This window comes from Gavia stellata, chromosome 5, assembly GCF_030936135.1.
Source record: "Gavia stellata isolate bGavSte3 chromosome 5, bGavSte3.hap2, whole genome shotgun sequence".
Lineage (NCBI taxonomy): Eukaryota > Metazoa > Chordata > Aves > Gaviiformes > Gaviidae > Gavia > Gavia stellata.
Genome location: NC_082598.1, coordinates 33904245 through 33928515, shown reverse-complemented (window position 1 = coordinate 33928515; position 24271 = coordinate 33904245). Strand labels below are relative to the sequence as shown.

The 24271-nt window shown below is 41.2% G+C and overlaps 1 protein-coding gene across 7 annotated transcripts in view; it reads left to right on the top strand.

Annotated features, from left to right (window-relative positions):
* MTUS1 (microtubule associated scaffold protein 1) overlaps positions 1 to 24271 on the top strand; it is a 94000-nt gene that overhangs the window by 53945 nt on the left and 15784 nt on the right. For 5 of the 7 annotated variants that reach the window (XM_059817551.1, XM_059817549.1, XM_059817550.1 and 2 more), the window contains 2 exons: positions 7790 to 8007; positions 21210 to 21276. In XM_059817551.1, the coding sequence (XP_059673534.1) occupies positions 7790 to 8007; positions 21210 to 21276 (285 nt within the window). Of the gene's footprint in view, positions 1 to 3187; positions 3203 to 7789; positions 8008 to 20317; positions 20372 to 21209; positions 21277 to 24271 lie in introns of those variants that run through there. The other 2 variants (XM_059817553.1, XM_059817555.1) reach the window with 2 other exon arrangements.

Here is a 24271-nt window from a genome sequence, read left to right as displayed (position 1 = left end):
ATGCTTCCTCTTTAATGTTTTGGAATTGAAAACATCTGGTTGCTGTTTTAAGTCTGACCCCAGTCTTAGTTGTACAAATTGGTCAGCCTCACAGAACATCAAACCACCCTGAAGGTCAAAATAATGGATTTTTTTTGTATGATGCACTGTAAGCTTTGTGTAAATTCTTTTGTTTAATATTTCAAATGTGCTGTATTACTTAACACTGTTTAGTATAACTGTTACTGTGGTTTAGTGAGTTTCTATGCTGAGTTTTTGAGACTTCAAAACTATGCATGGTGCTTTTCTCAGATGTTTTAACGTCATGGATTTTGTTCTTATAATATTAGAGTTATAGAAATAGGGATGTTTTGTGTAGCTAATTGTGTAAAAGATTTGTGTTCTGTAAAGCAAAAGAAATACTTTGAAAACAAAAGACTTCAAAAAATCCAAACATAGCCCACCCCAATAGACCAGAATTTATTTAAATAAGGCTTTTTTTGTCTTGTTCTAACCATTAATTTACTCTCCAGAGGAAATCCTCATCAGTGTTTGATTTCTGTTAGTCTATGAAATCAGGAGGTCTTTTTTTCCTAAACAGGAGAAAACATTAAGATATTTGAGATGAATCAAAGATAGAGGCATCTTAGCTGGAGCAGAAGATGATGTACAGCAGCAGAAACGGGTAATTCTGAGACGATGAATTCTAGGTTGGGAAACTTGTGCATTGATGAAAGCTATTGTCCATGTGTCATTAGCTACCAAGTAGTCCTGTTGAGAGACAGGTTGTAAAATTCAGAGTACCGGCAACCTCTGTAGACTTACAATTTGCTTTGTAGTATCTACCTAGAAATTTAGTTTTACGTAAGTTTTTTTGAGGAGTGTCTTCCAGAGTGGAAAAAAGTAAAGGAAACCTGCCTGGGAGATACATGAAGAGGATGATCTTTACAAATCTTTAAAGAGTCCTTGGTGATCAGACCTCTTAGTTTGAGTGAGGAAGGTACCAAACACATTTATGTTCTGGATGGAATTAATGTATTCATATAGAGGAAGAGACCAGTTTCCAAGGACAGCTTTTCTTCACAGTTTATAGCAGAGAGCACTTGGCAACTGGGGTGGGTGTGCACACATGTAGAAAGGAGGTTGCAGCCTTTGGATTTGGTGATGTTGGACAGGATGATAATTGCAGCACCTTGTTTAGTCACCTGAGCTTTGTCAGCTAGGCTTTCAATGTAGCTTATATAGAAGGGCTTCCCTTAAGCCGTCCTTGATGTCCGAGTTAGGATTCTGCTCTGAGTCCCTGTCTGGAGGAGCCTGTTCCTCTACAGACGGACAAGGGGATATCAGTTGGAGACCCCCTTTTTTACCCCAAACCCATCTTTTTTTTTTTTTACCCCAAATGGAATCACTGCATGCACTCTTCATGGAATTAATGCCTTTAAAATCACCAGAAAATTTAACTTATGAGGATGGCACTTCAACCTGTTCCTCGTAGTATAAACACAGGATCCGTGTTGGCTACCAAAAGCTGTAAGGAAGGCTTAGATTTCAGATGGTTACATCTATGAGCCTGGTGAATACCTTCTCTCTCACAGAGAGAGACCTGTTCTCCACCTGTATCGTAACTGAACCAATGGAAATCAATTCAGCTGGATTCTCATTTGCTTCCAGGAAATGTCTGTCAAGGTCTTTGCAAGTCCTTCACCTCTGTTCATGAGATTTTTAGGAACAGCTAAGGCATGGTGAAGCTTGGAATGAAGAGTTATACTGCTGAGCTGAATTACTGCAGGTGTTGGTCTAGGGATGCAAAAGTACTGCTAGTGCTCATACCTCGCTTTCTCCACCTACCTAAATCTTTTGTCAAAGATGTTACCTGGATTCAGACTTCAGACTGTGGTTCTGCAGTCTGTTTTGTGTACTGCTCTTCAGTGGTGACTACGTGAATAATAATGCTTAGGAACTCTTGGGATAGCTATCCAGCTAGAAATGGGGCAAGGGGGGCAAGAAGCTACACCTGCAGCCTGTACATGTGCTGGGGAAATCCCCTCAGAAAGCCCATGTCTCGCCTTCTGGCTGGTGATACGAACTCAGAAAAAAGCTCCACTATCAGTGTTATGTCCACCAGGGGCTGTGATACCGCTGTGACAGCAGGACAGTTGGGGCATACCTGCAAGCCGTGAGGTGCTCTGCGTGGAGGGTGTGTCTCCGATACCTTCCTGGTCTCGTGAGTATTTCTGGCCCAGTACAGGAGGTGAACTGGCAAGTGAGCAGTGAACTTCCATTGCAAGTGGGACTCTGCAGATTGGCTTTCTGGCCAGCAGCACTGTGGTGAGTTGGAAATCCTGCATCTGTGCACACGTGGACTATTGACATTCTTAGTGATGCTCCCCTGCCCAAAACAGTGCTGACAGGAGTTACTGTGGTTTTGGATGGATAGCATAGGTCTTCTGCTCTGGGGTGTCTTTTGAGATCATCACTGTGTCCAAAAGCATCCTGGAGTCGTGACAGGGCCAAAGGTGTGGTATAAAAGCTCTCCTGAGCTCCAACTTGTGTACTGCTCCGAGTCCTGCTCTGCTGGGTGTTGTGCTGAATACCAACTCACCTCTTTGAAGGCAGAGACTGACGCCTTCTGTAGACCAAGATCTATGTTGCATTGGTTATTTTTTTCCAAACTGAATCCAATGGCCAGGCAATTAAATCAGTGTGTAACAAAATAGCTAACAGCCTGATGTCATTAATATACTTGTTTTTACATGGAGCCGAGACCTGTTATGATTTCTGTGCTTAAAAGTAAGAAGCCTTAATTCTTACATACAAAAGTTAACACTTAGGCTTGGTAGCTAAAAGGCTTAGCCTCCTTAACCTGCCAAAAATACCTCATTAGTCAGTTTTCCTGTATTGCTCTGGTAACTGTTTATTGTTTGTGGGCTAGAGGGCTTCCTCAGAATCATGGTTCTTCCAAAGATTGCTGAAAGGGTGTTGCTAGCTGTGGGAATGAGGAGGGCGTTCAGTGGGAGTGGGCCAATGTCCAAGATGGTCACAGATGTACTCCTGAACCCTCGCTGCAAACATTAGCAGAAGGACAGATGCATAATCACCTTGTTGAATATACAATTGAAATACCTAAGTGCTGTTGAACTGTTTCGCTTTCAGCTCCTGCAGGCAATTCAGGCTCCTTTTGAGCCTTTGTGTTGGAAGGGAAGGGCAGCTGCATTCTTGCAGAGTGTTTGGCTGTATTGCAAGAAACCTGGTTACTGATGCCCAGGCATATTTTGATTGATGCACAGATCAAATGACTGTTGGGAGTGGCTTTTGGGGTGACGTCCCACATACAATGATGTCAGCAAAAGATTTTAAAAAATGCAGGCGTGGCATAATCTGCCAATTAAACTGATTAGTGCTCTGGCTGAGTCCTGAGAAGGAGCTCTGGTTCTAGAGCCCTGCTTATTGAAGTATTTAGTGTCTTTGTCTTGTCACGTACTAGACTTCTACCTAGTACCTTCACTGCAGCACACTGTAAATTGAGGTAGGATACCATACCAAGGACTATGCGCTAGCTCTCTTGCTGTCTGGGGAAATCTGCTACCAGCTCACAAATGTCTCCAGCTGCTTGGAAGCTGTGACACTGGAAGAGGTCCTGCAACTCCCATGGGATCGGGATGGAGTGCCTCGCTGCTCTGTTGGCAGAAGTGAAAGCTAGCCAGGAGGCGATGCAGGCTGGACAGAAGGAACTAAAGCATGAGGTGGAAACATCTCAAAAGGAAATCAGAACAGTGTTAGCGCTGCAGAGGAGCCAGCAACAGGTGAAAGAAGACCTCAAAGCAGAGGTGAAGTCCAGTCACTTGGATATAAGAACTGTGCTTGAGGAAATCCAGCGAGTAAGAGAAGAAATGGAAGCTCGATTAAATACTCAGACTGATCTGGTCTTACTGATCAAAGAAGTGAGCACCAATTTAACATGTGTAGATAAGGCTTTCCAGAAGATGGAGGAGAGGCAGAAAGTTTTTACCAGTCTGCATCTTCCTGCAAGAGAAAATGTGGAGCAAGGATTTTTCTTTGAAAAATGCTTATGCAAGAGACACATGGGTTTTGAAAAACCTGTGGAAGCTAACAGTTTGGATGAGGAATGTGAGAAGGTTCTTGGGGGTAAGACAACAGTGACTGCAGAAGTGTGGGGGGGGAAGTGAGGTTGTTCCTACTTGTGCTTGTCAAGTAGTTTCTTTAGGCTATTTGGAATGCTTTTAAGAAATATTTTTTTTTAGAAATTGAATTTCTTGCTTAAAGAAAATAATTTCTAGCCAGTGTAGACATTACTACACAGATCTTCCTAGTCCATGATAAGCAAAGTAAGGCTTTGATTTGGCTCTGCAAACCAAGAAGTGGGTGATAGATATTTTGTCTGGTAATCCAGCAATAGTGCACAAGATACAGAGGCTCAGGAAACCAGCGGTCCCAGGCAAGTTCTGAGATAGACAGCCAAGTACAATGTCAAGTACTGGGCAATACCCCAGCACTTAAACGTAATTCACTGGAACACACCCTGACGTACAGACAGTTGTATATTTCTTGCTTTTGAATGCATATTAACTAGAGAAGCTATGTATGGGAAACAGTTTGCTCTATGGAAAACTTGGGATGGGTCAAATACTTCCTCTAAAGAAGTAGAGTTTGTTGCTGCCATCCTTGTAGTGACTGTAGAGGGAGTGGGGAGGATTTCTGGACCTTTTCCAAGGTCATGGGGTATTCTTTTTGCTAGCGAGATATCAAATCTTCTGTGAATGATTCAGCGATCAAAAGGCTTAGCCTTTGCGCAATTGCTGCTAGTTTTTTACTAGTATGAAGGATAGGATCTAAGAGAGTGATTGTGTCTGGTTACTGTGCTACATGTGGTACTTGAGAAACTGATTTCTAGTCTTCAGAAATTGAGCATTTCAACTAGATCAGATATGATGTTTTGGAGCCTGTTGGAGAGGAGTCCAGAACATAACTTAAGGGTGGAAATTGTTCTGCTTTACAAGCCTGACTGTATAAAGGTGGCAAGTAAAAAGGTGAAAGTGAGGAGGACTTGGGCTGGTAACCAATACTGTCTTTGATTTAGAGTCCATCACTGATGTGTTGTATCAGTAATTAGACTCATGATGTTTTTGTTTTCATGAAAGCATGGCTTTTGTTTTGACATCACAGCATGCCTTCTATACAAATCTGGAAACAATCTGTCATTGCCCAGAGGTACATAGGCCATAAATAAGCATTGAAGTGTTGCTGGTGTTAATCTGTAGAGGCAGTTCAGGCTACAGAGGGTTTATGTTAGCAGAGAAATGCTTTTCAGCATTTGAAGTGGCTGTGTATAGCACATGTCTATGATAAAATTGCCAACAGGAATGTCACTGAATTTCTCTAGCGCGTGTATTTTGTTCAGCTTTTTTTAGTATCGTATCCAGGGTTGGCTTGGTTGGATGTCTGAATGAGATTCTAGGAAAAGACTTGGTAGTCTGGGCACCATGATAAAAGCAATGGTGTGAAACTAGCAAACTGATAAAGGCTGCCTGAACTCTGGAAACAGTGGATATCTGGAGTCCTGTTTCGTTTGTGGTTAGTTGTTGTATCACTGTATTTAAATGAAATAATTTCATTAGGTAACAGTATGTGATGTAATCTTTTTTTTCCCAGAATAAAAATTGTCTGCAAACATTTGTTCACATTGAACACAGCTCTGCCAGGGTCCTACAAATGGATGTAAAAGTCATTTCATATAGTTAATTAAACGATGACGTTAGCATCTGTATCAGTGAATTTACCCAGTACCCTTAAATTAAGGGGAGTGCTGTAGTTCTCTTTTTTTGTAAGTGGAGCATTCAGGAGGGGAGGTGGAATGTGTGAGAGAGTAGGAGTATGTGAGCCAGTAGGGCAGGGAAGGGCTGATTGTACATGTTTGTTCTCTAGTCCCTGCTCTTTTTTTCCTCTCTCCGTGATTATTGTCTCTTGTGATTTTTGAAGGAGCTTCAGAAAGTAACCTGTATTTTCCTAAACACAATATTCTCCCTAAGAGTGCTGGAAATCTGACGTGGTTGCTCTCAAATGTGAATTGTCATTCATTTAAAGCGGTCTGCTCAAAGGACATTGTTATGTCTGCACTGCAAGAAAAGAAGTGGTCATGTTAGTTAAAATGGTGATAAAAATAAGCTAACTAGAACTGGCAGCCAAGCTTGATCTTTCTTTCCCTTACAGATTTGCATTTTGACTTGGGTTATCATGTTGATATACCTTTTAACAGCTCTGTTACTAAACAGTATGTTTCTAACTGAAAATACACCCTTTACCAATCAGCATCTCTGAGCAGAAGTGTAGTGAAATCTCCAAGAATACAAGAGCATCTGAATGTTATAAAACAATATGCTGACAATTCTCTAACTATGAGGGATGACAGAAAAACTTGCCAAGTGAGGATTTATTTGGAAAATTAATAGGCTCGGGAGGCACTTTATACCCAGCTCAGTAAGAGAAGCACAGGGGACAGCAGTATTTTGAACAGGAAACTTGTTTTCAAAGGCTTTGGAAACAAGTGAAGGCTGTGCAAGACTGATGTATTAATGCAATAGTTGATGTGTCAGTCAGACTAACATTAACTGAGAATCAAAGCTTTTGTTATTAATACTGTCTGCAGTTGTGTGATTGAACCTTACACTGCTAGGACTATTTCAGAGTCACTTGACCACCTTCAAACCAGGTGCTTGGGCTTCAGAAAGGATTCATGAGGAACTATTTCTAGTTGGTTAGTTTGTCCCCTGTTTTTTCCGCATGTTCCTATTTTTCTTTTCTTTAAATCTCACCCCTCAGGTTTTTTCACTTTATCTTGAAGAAATCTTGTTAAGTTGAAACTGTACAAAGTAATTTGCTTAGATGTCTTCATTAAATTGCCAAGGGATATTTATGTATTGCATCAGCCTTTTATTGCAAAAGTGTTTGCTCGTTCCCCATGTGATCAAATGGGGAAGACTGACCCTATCTGCACAGCAGTATTGTACTCCCTTTCCAGTGTGAAGACAGCAGAGAAACCTGTAACCTCCACAGTGTTTACAAGTCAAGCGCTGGATTATGTAATGTGGTTTCCTCTGACATGAGATGATTGTGTACTGTGAAGGGATTGGGGTTGCAACATAACTAGGAATATTAAATCAACGATGTAATTCTTGGACTGTGAATAGTGGTGGGGCAAACTTGAAATATATTACATTTTAGAACACTTTTAAAAGTCTCATCCTTGGACTGAAATTGCTGACACTAAGAAATGCTGCAAGACTTCTAGTTAATAAAGCTCAAACTTGAGCTGCAGAGAGGGGAGTTTTTGCAATTAAAATTTTGAAAGGAAGAAAAAGACCAAGTAAATGTAGGGAAAATGGTTTCGTGTTCAGCAGTACTTTAGAGTGCAGGAAATACGGAATCTGTGTTGCAAACAGAAGTGGTCAACTGTTAGGTTAAACTAAGTTACTGGATAGGTGGGATGACAGAGATCTTGCATTTTATGAAAATACTTATTCAAAGCACAGTGTGAAGAGTATGCTGAAAAGTAAGCCACAGAATACATGAAAGTAAGGATGAAGTGCAAAACACTGTATACACGGTTGTGGTGCTAGAAATCAACCTGGCAGATGATAGTGCCAGTTCTGCAGTGCTGCTGAATAACCCTTTCTCCTAGTTAATATTTTGGGAAGTGTTTATAAGAATTTTTAACTACTTACTTTTGCACCTGTCTTAAGTTTTGGTGAGACTTCAACATAAAGTGCATATTAATTAATTGTTGTTGTTTTAGTTGACAAGGGCAAGCAGCGGAGTCCCAAGAGCTCGTGTGTACAAACTCAAGCCTCCACAGATGCGCATTCGCCTGGCACAAAACCAGCCGAGTTGACACAGTACAAAACAAAATGTGAGACACAAAGTGGAATCATCTTACAGCTGAAGAAATTCCTGACAAGCAGTAACCAGAAGTTTGAAGCATTAACAGTTGTGATCCAGCACCTGCAGTCTGAGGTAAAAATTCACAGCTATTCAATTTTGGCTTTAATTTGTTGAACTCTTCTCAACAAGGGCTTCTGGAAATGTTAATATACTGATACATAACATTTGTGTTTCCATTCCAGTGATTTCTGTTTTCCTGTGGAGATAGTGGTAAACCTGCTCCTGGCATCAGTTGGATAGAGAAAATAGAAACCCTGATACAGAGTTTTATGGCCTCTTTGCAGCTTCACATCTTTTTAGAAGAGAAGTTTTTAAATATTTGTAGTCAGAGAGTCCTTCGGGGTTGAGTACCTTTCCAAGTATATACTTCAAGTTCTGCCCTTGTAGGAAAGACTAGTTTCAACAGATAATAGGCATGATCTTGCTTTGTTACTGACATTAGATAGAGTATATAAGGGGAAGAAATGTTTTGAGCTATTCAGAATTAAGTGTGAGTTATAATGGTTGTATTTATGGAATCCTGCATTATTGGTGGTGTCCTAAAACTATCAATATTTCATTTAAAAAAATAATTTAGAAATGCACCTGGAATTTAGAGTGGAATTAATCTGATGTGTTTTAACGTTTACTTGTTTTAGTCTGGCAGACATAATGACCTAGTCAGCTTGATATTACACTAGAAACTTTTAGTCTGCTTTGAAAACTTTTGAGAGAAGAAAAATCTGAAGTTAAAGAAATTATAACAGTTATGGATTTATGCTGCAACTGTTCATGAAGGCTTTAATAACAGTTTCTCTTGCATTTATAACTACTGTTCCAAGTTCAGTATCAATTTTATTTTGGGTGTTCTGATACGCAGTGTTTTTACAGTCTGGTTTACGAAAAAGCATTGAGTTGTCTTAGTGTGTTGCCAGGAATGTAGCATTCTCTTCTTGTGGGATAATACCTGCTCGCGCTCATTTCATCTAAAAATACTGCATTTAAGTCCAAGTCTGGTTCAACTCAGTAAGAGCAGTGGCTCTTAGCCCGTTTTGTGGATTGGGTTGGGTTTTTTTAAACTGTTGATTAGTTCCTTAGCAGAGAAAGGTGTTCCAGTTTAAGATCTTCAAAGCAGTTTCATACAGGATTTCTTGGATGCCTGTTATCTAATGTGAAATTCATATGTGAAATTCTCAGTGGTAAACTTCTGTGCGATCTTTAATTACTGTGTAAGAAACACCTTGATTTTTGGTAAATTTTATAATTACATGCCTTGGCCTAGATTCTTCTCTCAAATATTTTGTATTGCAACTTTTTAAAATTCAAGTATACTTCATTAATGTAATATTTAAGGAGAAGAAGCCTGTCATACCTATTTGCTTCTTCCAGGCTATTTTACAGGTCACTTAGTCTAAATATAATTTTTTTTTTTAATAATGGGAATGGTTATTTAAAAAAAGGGGGGGGAGAAAAAAGTGGTGTTGAAGATGGAGGAAAGAGAGAGCTGCGTGGAGGAAACTAGTAATTTTGCTCCTTCTTCCTCTTCATTATTCTTTTGCAGATGGAAAGAAAAAAGAAATGAAATTTCTATTGAATTGTATAAAATAAGAAATCTTCGAGAGTTAAGTCTAAGCACATGAAACTGGGTTAAATATGACATATTAATGTACTTTCATACCAATTATTTGTATTGAGGTTGTTCTTTCCCAGGATAAGACAATGCTTGGTGAACAGTCACTGTCTTATTCTTGTGTACTTACCATAGGGGTGAGAAGGACTCTTCTGCCATAGTAGTGTAAGGAATACTCAGAATCTGGTAGTTAGCTGGGGGCAACATCCTCTAGGATTTCTGGTTTTTAGGGAAGACTGTGAAGAGTTGTTTTGGTTTTGTTGTTTGTTTTGGTTTTGTTTGTTGGTTTGGGTTTTTTTCCTTTCTGGTCAGGTGTGGAGTCTGCTGTAGCTAACTTAATTTCAACTGGCCATATGTTTATTTTTCTGAAGTATCTCTTGGGGACCCCTTTGATGTAATTTTCAAACTCTTTGGGTAAACTCAGGGAGAAACTTGGAGTTAGGTTTTAGCTCGTAAGGCAGGGGCTTGTAGCTTAACTACTGCAGAGTCAACTGAAAGTAGCTTCAGCTTCTCTGGTTTAAAAAAAATAAAATAAATCATGCGTAGTTGATTACATGAAGAACAAAGCTGTGCTTCCATTCCTCCCAATAGAGCAAGTGTGAAGAGACGCAATGCTGTGTAAGCTGATGAAACAGATTGCTATAACCAGAGGAGGGTCCTGCTCTGGACTCCTCTGGTGCTGGTCTGTCCCCGCAGAAGGCTGATTCAGCTTGCAACTACCAGAAAGCTAATCCAGCCAAAGAGAGAGCATTTCTTTGCCAGATTAGCGGTGTGGACCATCCTAATGTGTGGTCAGAGCCAGCGTGAGGGTGAGACGGGGTCGAGGACAGGCTGCCTGGCCAAATGGAGAAAAGAGCTGGAGTGAGCTGTTAGGTCACTTCGAGGCTGTGCAGCCCATCCTGAGCCTCTTGGCAAAACCTGCCCCTGCCTCTCCCGCTTTCCCTGCAAAGCTGAAGTTACTGGGAAGTGATTCAGCTATTGGGTTTGTTTGGGTTTGCTTTCCTTTTTTTTTTTCTCCAAGAGGTCCCAATGCATTTCTGCACAAAAGTTTGAAGTTGCTTTTTAGGAGCTCATTTGAAATGGGCTATAGCTGCAAACAAAATCAGGACTTGCTGGCAATGACTTCTGTCAAAAATGCAGCCAGCCCATCTGGAGTGAAGTTGCGAGGCTGCTGTTGAAGGGTTAAATGAGATTAAGCAATGCTGCCATGCTGTTTCTAGCTGAGCAGGAATCTCTGGCAAAACTGCCTGAGCTCAGATCTGTTTGTTGCAAGTGTTATCTCAGAGCTGTCAATATTGACAGCTGCTTCTGAGAATACCTTCACATTCAAGACATCAGGGTTTGTCCAGGGGGTTTCTATGCTTAACTACCTTTACTACTCTTCTGAATTTAAAAATCCTAAAAACCTGATATCTGCCTTGCAGGAGCTACTGTTGCACTGGGTTAATACAAGATGGAAACCCTCTTGTCATCCATAATACTTGATGGCAGTGAATGGTGTGGCTGACCAGAACACCACGCTGTGGCAAGGTTTTCTGTTGTCAGGCAGCTGTACGTGCGCTAGCAGTGTTAGAAACACGTGTCAAACTGCGGGCTAATCACAAAAGCAAGCTTAGTCTTTCTAGACTGCTGCACCCCCCCGATTCCCTGGTAATTCCTGTGACTTCATAACTATTTTCCTGTTTTTTAAGTTCAAAGGAGAAAGGAAAAGTGGCAGTACAGAGGAAATGGTGAGATCAGCCGTTTACAATAAGTGCATGAAGTGCCAAGGAAAGCCATCTTCCGTTAACCTTTAACTGCATTAAGCTCTGAAGTTTGCACCACTGCATTTGAGTTGATCTTTTCACTTCCCCTGGTATTCATTTTGCGTATTAATTTTGAATTTATTTCTTGTCCCTTCAGTAACAAATGCGTTCACAGAGGCTTTAAACACATGGTTTAGCATGTCTGTCTGAAGTCAGGCTGTGGATGCTACTCCTGCAGCCTTGCCTTCGTGTCTGCACGGGCTGGTGCTTGCCTGGCCTTGAGGAGACAGTTCAGGCACCCAGTCAGGAAGAAAAAAAAATTATTGTGGATCTAGTTTTGTAGGTCTGTCCATACCCAAAGTGTTATGGGTATGCTCCTGCACAGTGGTTCACAGCGGGAAGGAGCAGGAGTGAAGAACCACCAGTGCTGGGGTGGGGTGGGAATGTGTGCATGAGAGGTCTGCTGCTGTGGGTGGCAGCCAGATGCTCCCTTGGGAAGGAAAATCCCGAACTCGGGTTGTTTCTGTGATGTCCTGCAAAAGTACATCACCAGCTGCTGAGACTGAGGCCCTGATGACTCCTGCGTGAGCCTCTGCTTCTTGCCTCCTGAGGGCTGCTCAGCCCCTTCCCCTGCCTCAGGGCTGCCCCCCGCAAGGCTGCCTGAGTGCTGCAGCCTGGGGTGTTCCAGGCTCCAGCTCACTGGCATGTATAAACTCCTAATGTTTGGGGGTGGAGGCTGTTCGTTTTAGCAGCACAGTACTAGCTTGGTTTTAAATCTGGTTTTGACTGTTTAAGGCGGCTTTCGAGTGAAAAGGTAATGTATTGTTAGAGTGACTTGAAGGGCTTTGTGACTGTTTAAAGTGTGAATTAACAAATATTACCTTTTCATCCTCTCATTTTAATGCATAAAATGCCCCATTCAGAACTACTGAGGCTGTTTAAAAAAACTTCAGATGGTAAAATGCTTAATTATTATGAACGCCATTTCTGTTCTTCTAGTTAATAAATGAATCTAACTGTTTTGAGAGCTCTCAACAGATTCTGCTGTGGAAATGAGCTTCAAATTTGTGTCTATGCCACAGGGTGCTACAGTGATGAACAGAAAATAAATTTCACTGTTGTGCTTATCTTGGTATGGTTACGGGAAGACTGGTACTTACAGTTCAAACTTTACTTGGGAATGACTGTGATGACATCTTCAAGAAGTTTCCTTCATAGAGGGAAATGCCATTTGAGAGCCTTGACAATAATATGTGGATACCACTAATAGTGGATGTGACACAGGAAACAACATAAGTAATGTCCTAGAAATTGTGTGGCTGAAACAGGCTTCAGTTTTTCTAGGAGGAAATAGAAATCAACCATTAGTGTGTGAGCTATTACCAGCATTTCGTGACATGTGGATGACTGTAAGAGTGGAGATACTAGTTTTCTTGGAAACTTCTTAGCACTTTAAAGAGTTTTTTTCCATCTTGGAATACATGGGCACATGTATCAGAAAAATTTGTCCTGGCCTTTGTGGAAGTTCAGCAGAAAATGTTTATATTTATCAAAGGAGAAATGCATATCTAGCTTAAGGAGCAGAAGTACACATTGCATCATTAAACCAAAAAATATTTATAATATTTTCATTTGGAACAGTCATATTTTTGCCCTCTAAATCCAAAATATATTGGCAGGCCTATTGTTTAGAGCAGCTATCTTTGAATTAAAATTTATACTTTTAATTTTTTAGAACCTAATGAGAACTGACCAAATTTGATGTTAGGATTTTCATCCAAAGTGTACTTCTGCTCTTTAAATTTGGCTTCCGAAAATATGGATGTAACTTTTTACAAGAGAGAATAAGGATAATTAATTTAGATAATTTTTGTGTTTCTTTAGATTAAAAAAAATAGTCACTTAGAACAGAAGTCTCAATGTAATATCTTGAATTTGAGGAATTCGGGTATTTTCTGTTCTGTGAAGGAGAGTATTTGAGTAACAACACAGTAACTTCCCCCTGTAAGGCAAACCTAGGCTCTAGCAGTTTGCATCTGACAGCTGTTGGAAAGCAAGGAAGTTTCAAATGATTCTCAAGGTCCCTGTAACATGTGGCTGCTGATGGTCAAGAATATTTTTGGCAACAGATTGATGATTGGTAAGCTCTAAAATCCAGAACAAGTTTTTAATCCATTAATTACTGCGAAACTAAGCTTTGGTGGAAATAATTTTTTGGAGGTGCCTCAGTTAAGCAATTTATTGGGTACATCTGGTTATTCAGAATGGGTTACAGCTGGAGAGAATTGGGAGTCCTGGCCTGTAGGTACTCCTAGCAAAAGGTGTCTTGAGAAAAGACACCTTTGAAACAAACTTGGTGTTTCAGGCAACCAGTGTTGCTTTCTATGAAGAAGTTGATTCTCATGACTACCTTGTTATTTATCGTAATTTTTTTTAAGAAGATGCAGAATTAATGACAGTAGCAAGCTGGATATCTCTATTACAAAATCAAAATTAAAGGAAGCAGTTAGTGAAAGAAAGAAAATAACATCTTTGCTTCTTGTTTCCCTCTTTTGTTTTGTGCTGCCTTTTCAGATGAAATTCTAAACAGCCTTAAAAATGGAATGACGTAAAGAAAATAATGTAATATTGTCCTCAAGCACAGGATCTCATATTCTAACATTTCCAAGAGCTTTATAAAGATAATTGTAATTGTATAGATGTGAGAATTTAAGTTGTGACAGTATAACTTGTCAAAGCTGCATGGTATCTGATGAAGACTTTGTGTCATACTCAGATGAACTGAGACAAAAAACTTTAGAAAATACTGAGAAATAAGTAATTGCTTAAATAGGGTTAACTTTTTTGAGATCAGAATTTTTACAGGGAAGGAAGGAGTTATTCTATGTGACAAGTGAAAACTAATATTGGAGTTCAGAAATCCTGTAGAGTAGAAAACAGGCTGTTGCAGAGAAGTGAAGTTAAATAGCTTCTATTGCTACATCTGGACTTAACTTTGTAAAGCTATTGCATGAAGGTGGATATCACTTCTAAATAGGAAGACAAAGATCCCATATGAGCATAAGATTCTATGTAAAGCTTGTAAAAGCATAAAGAGCCCGCAAGTATACGATCTGTGTTAAATATTTAAGGTGACTCATAGGAATCCTGTTTGGCTGGTTCTCTGCTTTAGTGTATCACACACTAAACATCAGGGAATAAACATATAATTCTCCATAAACCTATTTAGTAAATGAGGGAAGTAAAATATTAGAAATTACAGTGAGTGTCTATCAGCTCATCACATAAGTGTTGTATTCTGAGGCTTAATTGACTTCTGTTTGAAGTAATAAGTCAAGGTGAAAACTGATTGCTTATTTCATTTGTTTAGAAGGCAATGCATAACACTAACAAGGCCAAGAATAATTTGGAAGAAGTCATTTCTCTGTATATTTATTGATTTGAGATAGTTAATGACATTTTCACTTTATTGCAGTAATAGTCTGCTGCTCCTTTCAAAAATATACATGGAGCAGAGGGTGCAAATCTAGTTTGTTGTGCCATTTCCTTGGCTCATTTCTTTTAGCTTGCTTTTGCATCCGAGTGATGTGAAAGAAAACACATTTCAAGGGGTTTTTAAGTGAGGTGGGGGGCAGGTGAGTTTAAAAAAGAATTAATTTCTAAAATTGCTGACTTCTAATTAGAACACTTCTTTAGAGAATTGTGTTTTGCCGGCAAAGAAGGAAGAGGGACTGGTAGCAGTACTGTAGTAAAAGACCAAAATAATCAAAGTGCATGTCATACTGCTAAGCGGATATGAATGGCCCTTCTGTTACCCCTTCATAATTACCTCCAGGCTACAGCTGATGACACATGAGTGACTGGAGTTTATGCAAAGACGTGACTCAATTTCTACATTACAGCCAGTGATGATGCTCATCTTTTCATGACTGGTGTGGCAGAATGATGGAGTAGACTCCAATTTCTAATGCTCTGTCTGTAAGGGGAACATCTCGGATGAGAGAGACTCATCCTATACTGAGATCTGTTGACAACTGAGACTGCACCAGTATTAAAAAATGCTTAAATGATCTTTTCTTCCATACAAACTTATCTCCTGTAAGGTCTAAGTGCACATGTTACAGAAGTGCTTGCAAATAACCATAATTTTTTTTTTTTAAGATGCTCACTATTTCTCTCTAAGTTTGATTTTTAGTGCTTGTGGTTTGACAGCAAATGGCTTTCAAAAATCAGGCTTTCCTTTCTCAGATTAAAATGATTTTACACAGTAGTAAAACACATTTAAGTGCTTCCGTTCTTTGCTGCGCTGATGAATTTCTGTTTTATGTGCTCTAAACAAATTTTATTTAGTCTGGTCTAATAAAATGCTTTTTAAAAAAGCATTGTAATGTTTCTACATTTAACACTTAAAGTTATCCTCCTCTAAGTTTTGACTCTTGAAATGACTTGTTTGCCAAGTGTATTGCTGATAAAACTAGAAGGCTGCTCTGCAGCCTTGCAGATCAGAGACGTTTCCATCTGCCAGTTTGGCCTGTGACAGGTACAGTTGCTGCCCTTTGGTGTGGCTCAGAGCTGCCTGCCCGCACGCTGCAGAGTGTTTGGTACCAGCATCATCTGGGCCTTTCTCCACCTCCTCTGGGCAGGGACCATGTTGCATCCCAGCATTGAGGTGAATGTTCCAGTATGATCGCTATATGTTTGTGTCATGGGAGAAGTCCTACGGCACGGCCTGATTCCCTGGGATATTTCAGGACCTAGAAGTGGGTTGTGTCTGTTCCTTTGCAATGTACTAGTGCTTGCAGTTTTCAGTTCAGACAATGCATAATGCTTCTTCTGAACCTGTTAATGGATAGAAGATACAAGGCTTCGAATGAGTAAGATTTTGAGGAAGATATGTAAACGTTAATCCGAGAATGAAAAATGGAGCGAGAGGGTTTTGTTAAATGATGGAAGCTTGCTAAGAAGTTTGAAATGCCACAGAGCTCCTGGAGGAGGTGATAACGTTGCATGGGGTAGACTAGGCAACTGTGATGGGTAGCTTATCACATAGATATTGGTGTGACAGAGCTGCTTGAAATTAAAAACCCAAACTCCCTTTATTTTGGTATATAAACGCAAACTATTCAGTATTGGTTCTTGTGAATTCTCCTCTCTTTAGTACAACTCCAAAAGAGTACACCTTTTGTTTCCAGAAGGAGTATGGTGGTTTAAAATGTGAACTGGGATGTGTGGATAATGACTACCAGATGGGCGGTGTTAGCTGATTTGGACATGCATACTCGAAACCTGTTTTTTGCCATGGTTTGGTCTTTTACATCGAGCAGCTGTTGAAGGACTTGTGGCTTTTAACATAGAGTAAAAACTTGCAAAAGGTGAAGAGGGCTTTTTGGCCAGGCATGGCCTATCTGTGGCTCTCAAAGCCTTGACTTGCAGGCAGAGCATGGGGCTCCCACACCCGGGCCACCTCACCTGGCCAGCAGCAGGACTGTGCTGGGAGAACTGAAATGGTTAGTCCAGCTAGTCCCACGTCCTGTCTAGGAAACAAGAGCTGCCAGTTTGCCATAAAACTGCATGCTCCTGGATTTGGGGTCTGCAAAGGAGCTGTGGGATGCTTGAAGAATACCCACCCATTACAGCTTGAGAATTGCTCATAACCTGAGCTCTTGGAGGCATCTCCTGTCTTTCTCCCGTGAAGATTTGGTATAGGTACATAGCCAGGAAGGTTGGCTGCTTGCATGCTTGCTATAAATACCTTTTTTGTTCATTCTCGGATATGGACTTTTGTAAAGCTTCCTGCTGTTAAAGCAGAGCGATGGAAACTGTTCAGATGTTGATGCATCTTCACCCTTGTTTTTATCTAAAATGACCCTAGGCTCGCCTGTTTGAATCTCAAGCTGCAGCAAAAACAGCTGGCTGCCAGAAAAAATACTCTTAAGCCTGTAACTGGGCTCCGTAACTGCCAGTAACACAAACATGAATGAGAAATTTTGTGATTTATTCCATTCCTGACTTTGTCATTTTTGTCGTCTTGAAACTGTCATGTTCTCCAACTCCCTACCTTGGACCTCTTCTTTTTCTATTCAGTTGTAGTGGGGCATACCTCACCTTCCCAAGTCCTTGCTGCGGGGCACACATACCCCTGAACTTGCTTGTCACATTTTTCAAAACTTGAAGGATTTTTAACTGCCTAATATTTCACAGAACAAGAAATGTCTAAGTCCCCTTCCTTATGCTGAGAAATTTTTTGTAGCATCTGAAAGCAGAGGTGCGCCACCTTGATACTGCCTGTGGCAAAGCTTTTATCCCCAAACTCTATTGTCATTCCTTCCTACAGCTTCCATGTTTATGGTGGGGGAACGTTTTTTGGCTGAAGCTCAACCGGATTTCTTGTGCACCTACAATAGATTCTTTTGAAATAAGAAAAATAGGTACCCAGTCATCCTACATGACCTTAGCATAAATTCATAAATTGTGCCAGAAACAGCTTTAAATACGTATGAGGACCCTCCTTGAGTCTCTGACAACTAAGCGAGGATGATCCCTATTGCCAGATTTATCTGGATAGATGAACAATGCCAAAATTGCTCGATCTTCTGTGCTCCCACTTCGCATTCTGCTCTTTCAATTTCTGGTATTGATTTTTCAACTAAAATCTCATGAAGCACAAACTAGAAGATTGATTGATATTCCAACCCAAAGCACATGCACACCTGTCTCTAAATTAAATACTGAAGATGGCCCTTACTGGATTATTCAAGTGGTCTTTGGTATTTCACTGAACTTAGCTTTCAGGTCTTGGAAACTTTCATATTTTCTTGAGGAGACCCCTGTACTCGCAGCTTCAGTTCTGAGAGAACTTAGATAAAAGTGTGCTAAATTAACTGCTAGTCAGTCTGACTACTTCACGTGGCTGTTTAACCATATGAGCAACTTACTCTTCTTATTTTAGGCTGGCAGCCTCTATGGCTAGTTTTTTTCTGAATATCTTCTTTAACAGGAAGTCATGGTATAAGTTTATCTGTCTGGATTTCTTGATTATTTGATTTGCGAAACTATGAACAGACAAGGTGGAGGTTGAGGCACAAGGTTAAAACAGCACCAGTAAAAAGCAAAAGGGCTTAAGAGCAGCAGAAAGCAAGATACGTTTTAAAAAAAAAAATTAGTAAGCCAGTGTTACTCTGTCTTGTTTTGGGTTTTTAGTATATTCTGATCTCATATGCTCTTTTCTCATGAAATTGCTTTAAATAAAAACAAATACAAAATGTGTGGACCATGAAGCAGTCCTTTTAGAAACACTAAGCAAAAACGTTAGCTTTTCCAAAGGGTCTGCAGCGTGGTCCAGCCATTAGCCTGATGGGGGAAGATTTGAGATGTTTTACTAACAGAGTGGACTGGAAGAAATCAGGTTCAAGGATTACTTTTTGAGAATTAGAATAAAGAATGAATATGCAAACCAAGGGGAGGGGGCACATAAAAAAGCCCCAATCCTCCTAAGTGTGTTTGTACACTGATTTTAGTAATGGACAAGGTTACTGTAAAAACTTAGGAAAATACCATCAGGAGCCCGCAGCATGAAAATACAAGTGCTTTGGTAGTTAACCTGCTTGCAAATCCACTGCATGGTTGTGTCCCAGTGTGCAGCTCAAATACCTCACTGCGGCATTCACGTTTTCATCATCAGATGCTGTGTCTGTAGCATGAACTGGTGTTGAACAGGAGTGAAATGACTCATCTCTCCTTCCTGAGCAGGGAAGAGCAGGGCAAGTCCTTTCAATAACTGATATTGCTGCTCTCCTGAGAATTTACCGTGGAGGGCGAGGCGTGGTTTTCAATCTTAGCCCACTGTCACTGTAAAAAGCTTTTAAGTGCTTCATGTAAAACTTCAACACAGCTACTTAATGCCCCTAGCAATGTGTCAGTGTCCAAGTAACTGTTAAGACTGCTTAAACTGTAGTGATTAAAAGGGGATGTTTCCCATACAAGGTCAAAAATACAAATATTTCTAGTAAAGGGCTGGCCCTTTCTTCTAACCAGCCTTTTCAGCAGCAGTGTAATTTCCTATAACTTCCAGCACATGAGGGTGTATAGCATAATAATCACTCATTTTGATTAGTCTTGTGTCAGACCTTAATGCATGACTAGTTTCTGTGTGCTCATTCTCTCTATTTTTTTATCTTAAGGACTGTGTATTTTACTGCTTTATTTGTTCAGTAGGCCTGCAGTGAGTATTACCCACCTCCAGGACAGGGTGTTTTTAACCAGGTGATCTGGTGAGCAAGTGCCAATGTTAGCCTCGGGTCAGGTTGTGTTGAGAGTGACAGGGGGCAAACGGGGAACCTGCTGTAAAGGTGAGGTTTTCCCTGGGGAAAACCAGGTGCAGCTGTGGCCCTGCCAGTGTGCAAACTCTCCTACTGCGGTCAGTTGTGTTGTAGCTAAAGGAAGAAGTCTAAGTGATTTTTAGGCCCGTGCATTATTAATTTTTCTCTAATGTATTCGAGCCGAAGGAAAAGCATGCAAAGTGAATGTCAAGCTCTTTGCATGTGCAGAGGCAATGAACGCAAGCCTGGGCGTTGACAGCAGCGAAGCTGCTGTATCTGTGGCTCTCCCATTCAGCTCAGGCCTCCCATGGCTTATTTTTGCATCAACAAATTAAGTGTGGAAGCAGTGTATAGCAGGCTTGAAAAGGCTTAGAAAATAAGCTCCATTATCTGCAGAGAAGGGCAGCGTTCCCTTCACGATCCTGGCTGCCGTTTGAGCAAGCGGAGATCGATTGGTCTAATGTCTGGGGCTCGCCTTTCATAAAAGAAGGGCTGTGGCTTTAAGTAATCACTGGCTGCTTGTGCCAATTGTAGAAGCTGCAGTATCTGCCGCTGTCGGGAGCGATCGGTGCGGAAGTAGGATAACCTGCGGAGGCAAGGTCCAGCGTTGCCGCTTGGCCGTGGCCGGACCAGCCTGGCTGGTGGTGCCGCCACCTGCGCGTCGCCGATGACTGCCGGGGGGCTGAGTGGGGGGCTGCCGGAGCTGGAAGATGGGCTGCTCTAGCACCAAACTGTGCCTCTATTCTCAGTGTGCTGCAGCAAGGGTAATCAGTATTTGTTTTGCAGTGCTTCTTCTGACTGCAGGGAGCTGGATGGGAGCTTGGCCGTGAGCAAGGTGAAAGTGCCCTGGCAGTGGGAAGCCTGGACCTTGTCACCTCCGTGCCATGGCCATGGGTGTGCGGTGCCGGTCACTGAGCTATGGAGCAGCTCCGCTGTGGCCGTGCCTGAGCTGCTCCGGGGGTGTGGGTATGGGGGCAGAAGGGCCTGGCCTGCCGCCTTCCCCTGGCTGAGGCACAGCTCCTAGGCAAAGCAGGGAGATGGGTGCGTCTGCTTGTTTTGAGCACTGATTTGTTTCGATTCTCTCAGTATAAGAAACATCATATATATTAAAATTAAGAACTGTGAGCAGTGGGGTGGGTTGTATTCAACTTTGAACAGGGCTGTGCCTTTCCTTCGTGGAAGACTGAGCATTTAGCTAAGTTTTTGGTTTTGTGTTTGAGTAAGCTTAAGATAAATATTTAATGCATGCCTCTCACATAGATACCATACTTTTGTGCCCTTGACAGCCAGCGGTTGATTTGTTCTGGAGGCTTATGTTGCTACACCCATCATAAAATACATAATTAATTGCTGCAAAGTAGGATTTTAATTGCAGTGTTATCCTGGAAAAAGCTATTCTTTGTTTTAAAGTATAACTTCCTTAACAACAGAAGAACATCTGTGTGTTTTGTAACAGCAGAACTGTTACCCTAAATGATTCATATCTTGGCTTCTTGCTCCTGCCGCTTGTTTTTCTACAGAACACGTATAAGTTAATTATTGGAAGGTGCCCTGCTCAGATCACTAGTAACCAAATGTTTGGGTTTGTTTTTTTCTCTGCAGCGGGAGGAAGCACTGAAACAGCATAAAGAGTTGTCTCAAGAACTAGTTAACCTTCGAGGAGAACTAGGTAAGAATTTATTTTTGTATTCGTCATGAGAACAGAAATGCAGCAAAATGGATCTGTGGAAGGACAGATGCCCTGGTATTGTAATGGCAGTCGTTTAATTCCCTGACTGAATTCTGCTCAGATGCTTTAATTGCTGCATTTCTCTGGAGCCCTGACAGCGTGACCCCAGGTTCACCAAATTCCTGGCACTGGTCTGACTGTGCCTGGTGGGGCCTCCTTGCAAAACATGTGTCTGATGACCAAAGCACTCACTTTCTTAAAAATGGGAGGATGGCTGACAGTATATATACTTCTGTTTGATCCCTAACTTATTTGTATGCTGTCTTCTAGAGATTTGCTGGCAAAAATCCATAAACCTGTAAAATATACTGCACAAAATCTGTATTTTGCCTTAGTGGCTTGTATGTGAATGAGTGTAAAACTAATAGAAGGAAATGCTATCAAGCTAATGAGATTAAATCTTTGAACTCATCCTAGTGGACAGCTATAATATGAAATGAAGCTATAATGTGCAGGGGCTGGTTTTGCCAACTTTGAAGCTTGTTTTAACTGCATTTAATGGTAACTTCATATAATTTATTTGAACTCAAAGCAGAATCATCTTGTGAAGTACAAAAAGTCACTGGATTGAAACTGATAGGACTTGAAAGTGATGCCAGCATTTTAGAAAAGTGCACTTCTGTTATGATGAAGGCCCTTGAAAAAAGAGGGGGAAAAAAAAGCTTTGAAAGCAGAAGTAATTGTATGGAGCAGTTTCAGTTATGTCCCTTATTACTGAAAAGTTGGAAATGTTTATTTTCACATGCTTTTGAAGTTGAGTATTGTCTCAGCCAAACTTGAGTGTGAATGTAGGTCTTGTTACATGCAGGTGGTGCATTTAATGTTCAGATTTATTTTTTAGCACTGATTAATAAAGCTGGCATCCCCTGGCAACTACTCAGAATTGGAAGCTTGTCGGGGAGGAAAGGGTTCCCCCGTCCCCCCAGCTGAAGCAGCAGAGCACAGCTTCTCCACTTGCCACTATTACTGTTGTTCAACTTAGAGGGTTTTGTTAAAATGTAGCTTTCTGAGAGCTTTATTTGATACTGCATAAAATTGCAAAAGTCTGAATGGGCAGTATCACAAGCAGAGAAAGTCTTGCAGCCTAAATAGATAGATAAGAGTACCAAAGACACTGCAGAAATGTGTAGCTTGCTTTTTTTGGAAGCTTAGTACTAAAAAGCTGAGGCTTTTGTAGAGCAGGTGCAGTCGGGCATCTGTCAAGCTGCATCCTTTAACCTTCCTGCTGATGAAGCAGTTGGATTGCAGTTTTGCAGTTGTTTCAGGCAGGTCTCAGTAAGCTGGCTTTGTGAAAGAGCTTGGTCCTCCTCTGCCTTTGCGTCCCTCTGTCCTGCCTTGTGCCAGCACTGCTTGCTGCCTGGGCAGCCATGCGCTGAGCCGTGTGGTGAGCTGCCTGTGGACCTAAGCCAGCTGAAAACCAGTGGCTTGAAGCACTGTTTTGCCAAAGCTGCCTGGCCTGGCTCAGCATGGGGCTGAAGGAGCACAAGTGCTGGAGCAGAGAAAGGGGAAGGAGCATCAGGGTGGCGGGTTGTGTCCCCCATCAGCTGCAGCCAGCACTTCTGTTCTTCTGTTGTCCTAAAGTGACAACAACAAAACTAGAGTCTTAGTGTGGAAATGGGCTTGCGTTCCTACAAAGTTGTGTTATAAACATTATAAACTAGATTTATTTATTTTTTCTGTACATACGTGTGACTTTCTGGGCAAACCCTTTTGTTTACCTTATCATGAATATTACTTCAGAAGGATTGCTGTCAGAGCAAGAAAGTTTCTATTCTTCCATGTGCTTGCATCTTCAATATTATTTTTCCTTTATCAACTCAGGAGAGGGAAAATTCAGCTTAGATGGGCAGATGAAAAGCTAGCCAGCATTTTTGCCCATTAACACTTTTTGGTTTTTTGTTTTTTTGAAAGCTTAGTTCTTTCTAAGGGTGCCTCACTCTAAATGAGCTTCCCATAAAATTGCTACCTTCCTGCTTTGATTAGCAGCCTGCTGAGCTCATATGTGGGACTCCAGTTGCAAGAATGTCATTCAATATGTTGATAACTAGAAAAAATGTCAAATGCAACTGAGCTTGATGGATCTGTGGTGCCCGAGTGCACAGAGCTGTCAGCCAGTGATGCTGGCTAGCGGGCTGCTGGATCAGGTCGTCAGCCGTTGCCCTCACGGAGCTGATCTTACCGGGTCAGCTCTGCAGGAGCATCTGAATGGCAGCCTTGGGCTTGCTTCCCTTTGTAAGGTTACCAGATCATGGTTTCAGTGAAGCATTTATCTTCCTGCAGCTCCTTTGTCTGAACCATGTCACACATCTAGCCTATCTGTACTTCTCTCCTCAGCATGTAAAGGGAGTGGATTTAATCACAGAAATGAGAAACTACACAGGTCTTCAATTCTATCTAGCTTTAAAAAGATTTCTTTCTTTTAAAAAAAAGTTAAATATATGAAGCCAGCCAGACCTCATTTGCTGACAAGGTGTGAGAAAAGCATTCTTGTAATGGTAGCTTTAGCTGAAAATAATCTGTTTAAATACACCCCTGCTAATCAGCTTTTTGTTGCCACTGTTAAATGGATATAGCTGAACTTATGTCAAAATAGCCTATGGAAGTCTTAAGAACTGTGAATTTTGATTCACAGTATGATCAAGGCACAGATTGGCTCAGAAAGTTAAGTACAGTTTGAATCTTACTTTCGCCATGTGTACATGTTTTATGGAGTCCCAGCTGCCATGTTTTTAATGCCTGTTAGTTTGCAGTTTGGGAAGAGGCAGGCTAGGAAGGGGAACCAGCTGTGCCCAGCTCGGTGTAGTCTGTGCCCTGCATGTTGCCAAGTTTGAAAGGAATGTGAAGTCTCCTGCAGCTTGCACCCTGCACAGTTTGGACTCCTCAGTTTCTTCCTTTCAAGTTTAATTGTGCATGCTCCCAAGCTCCTTGGTTTACC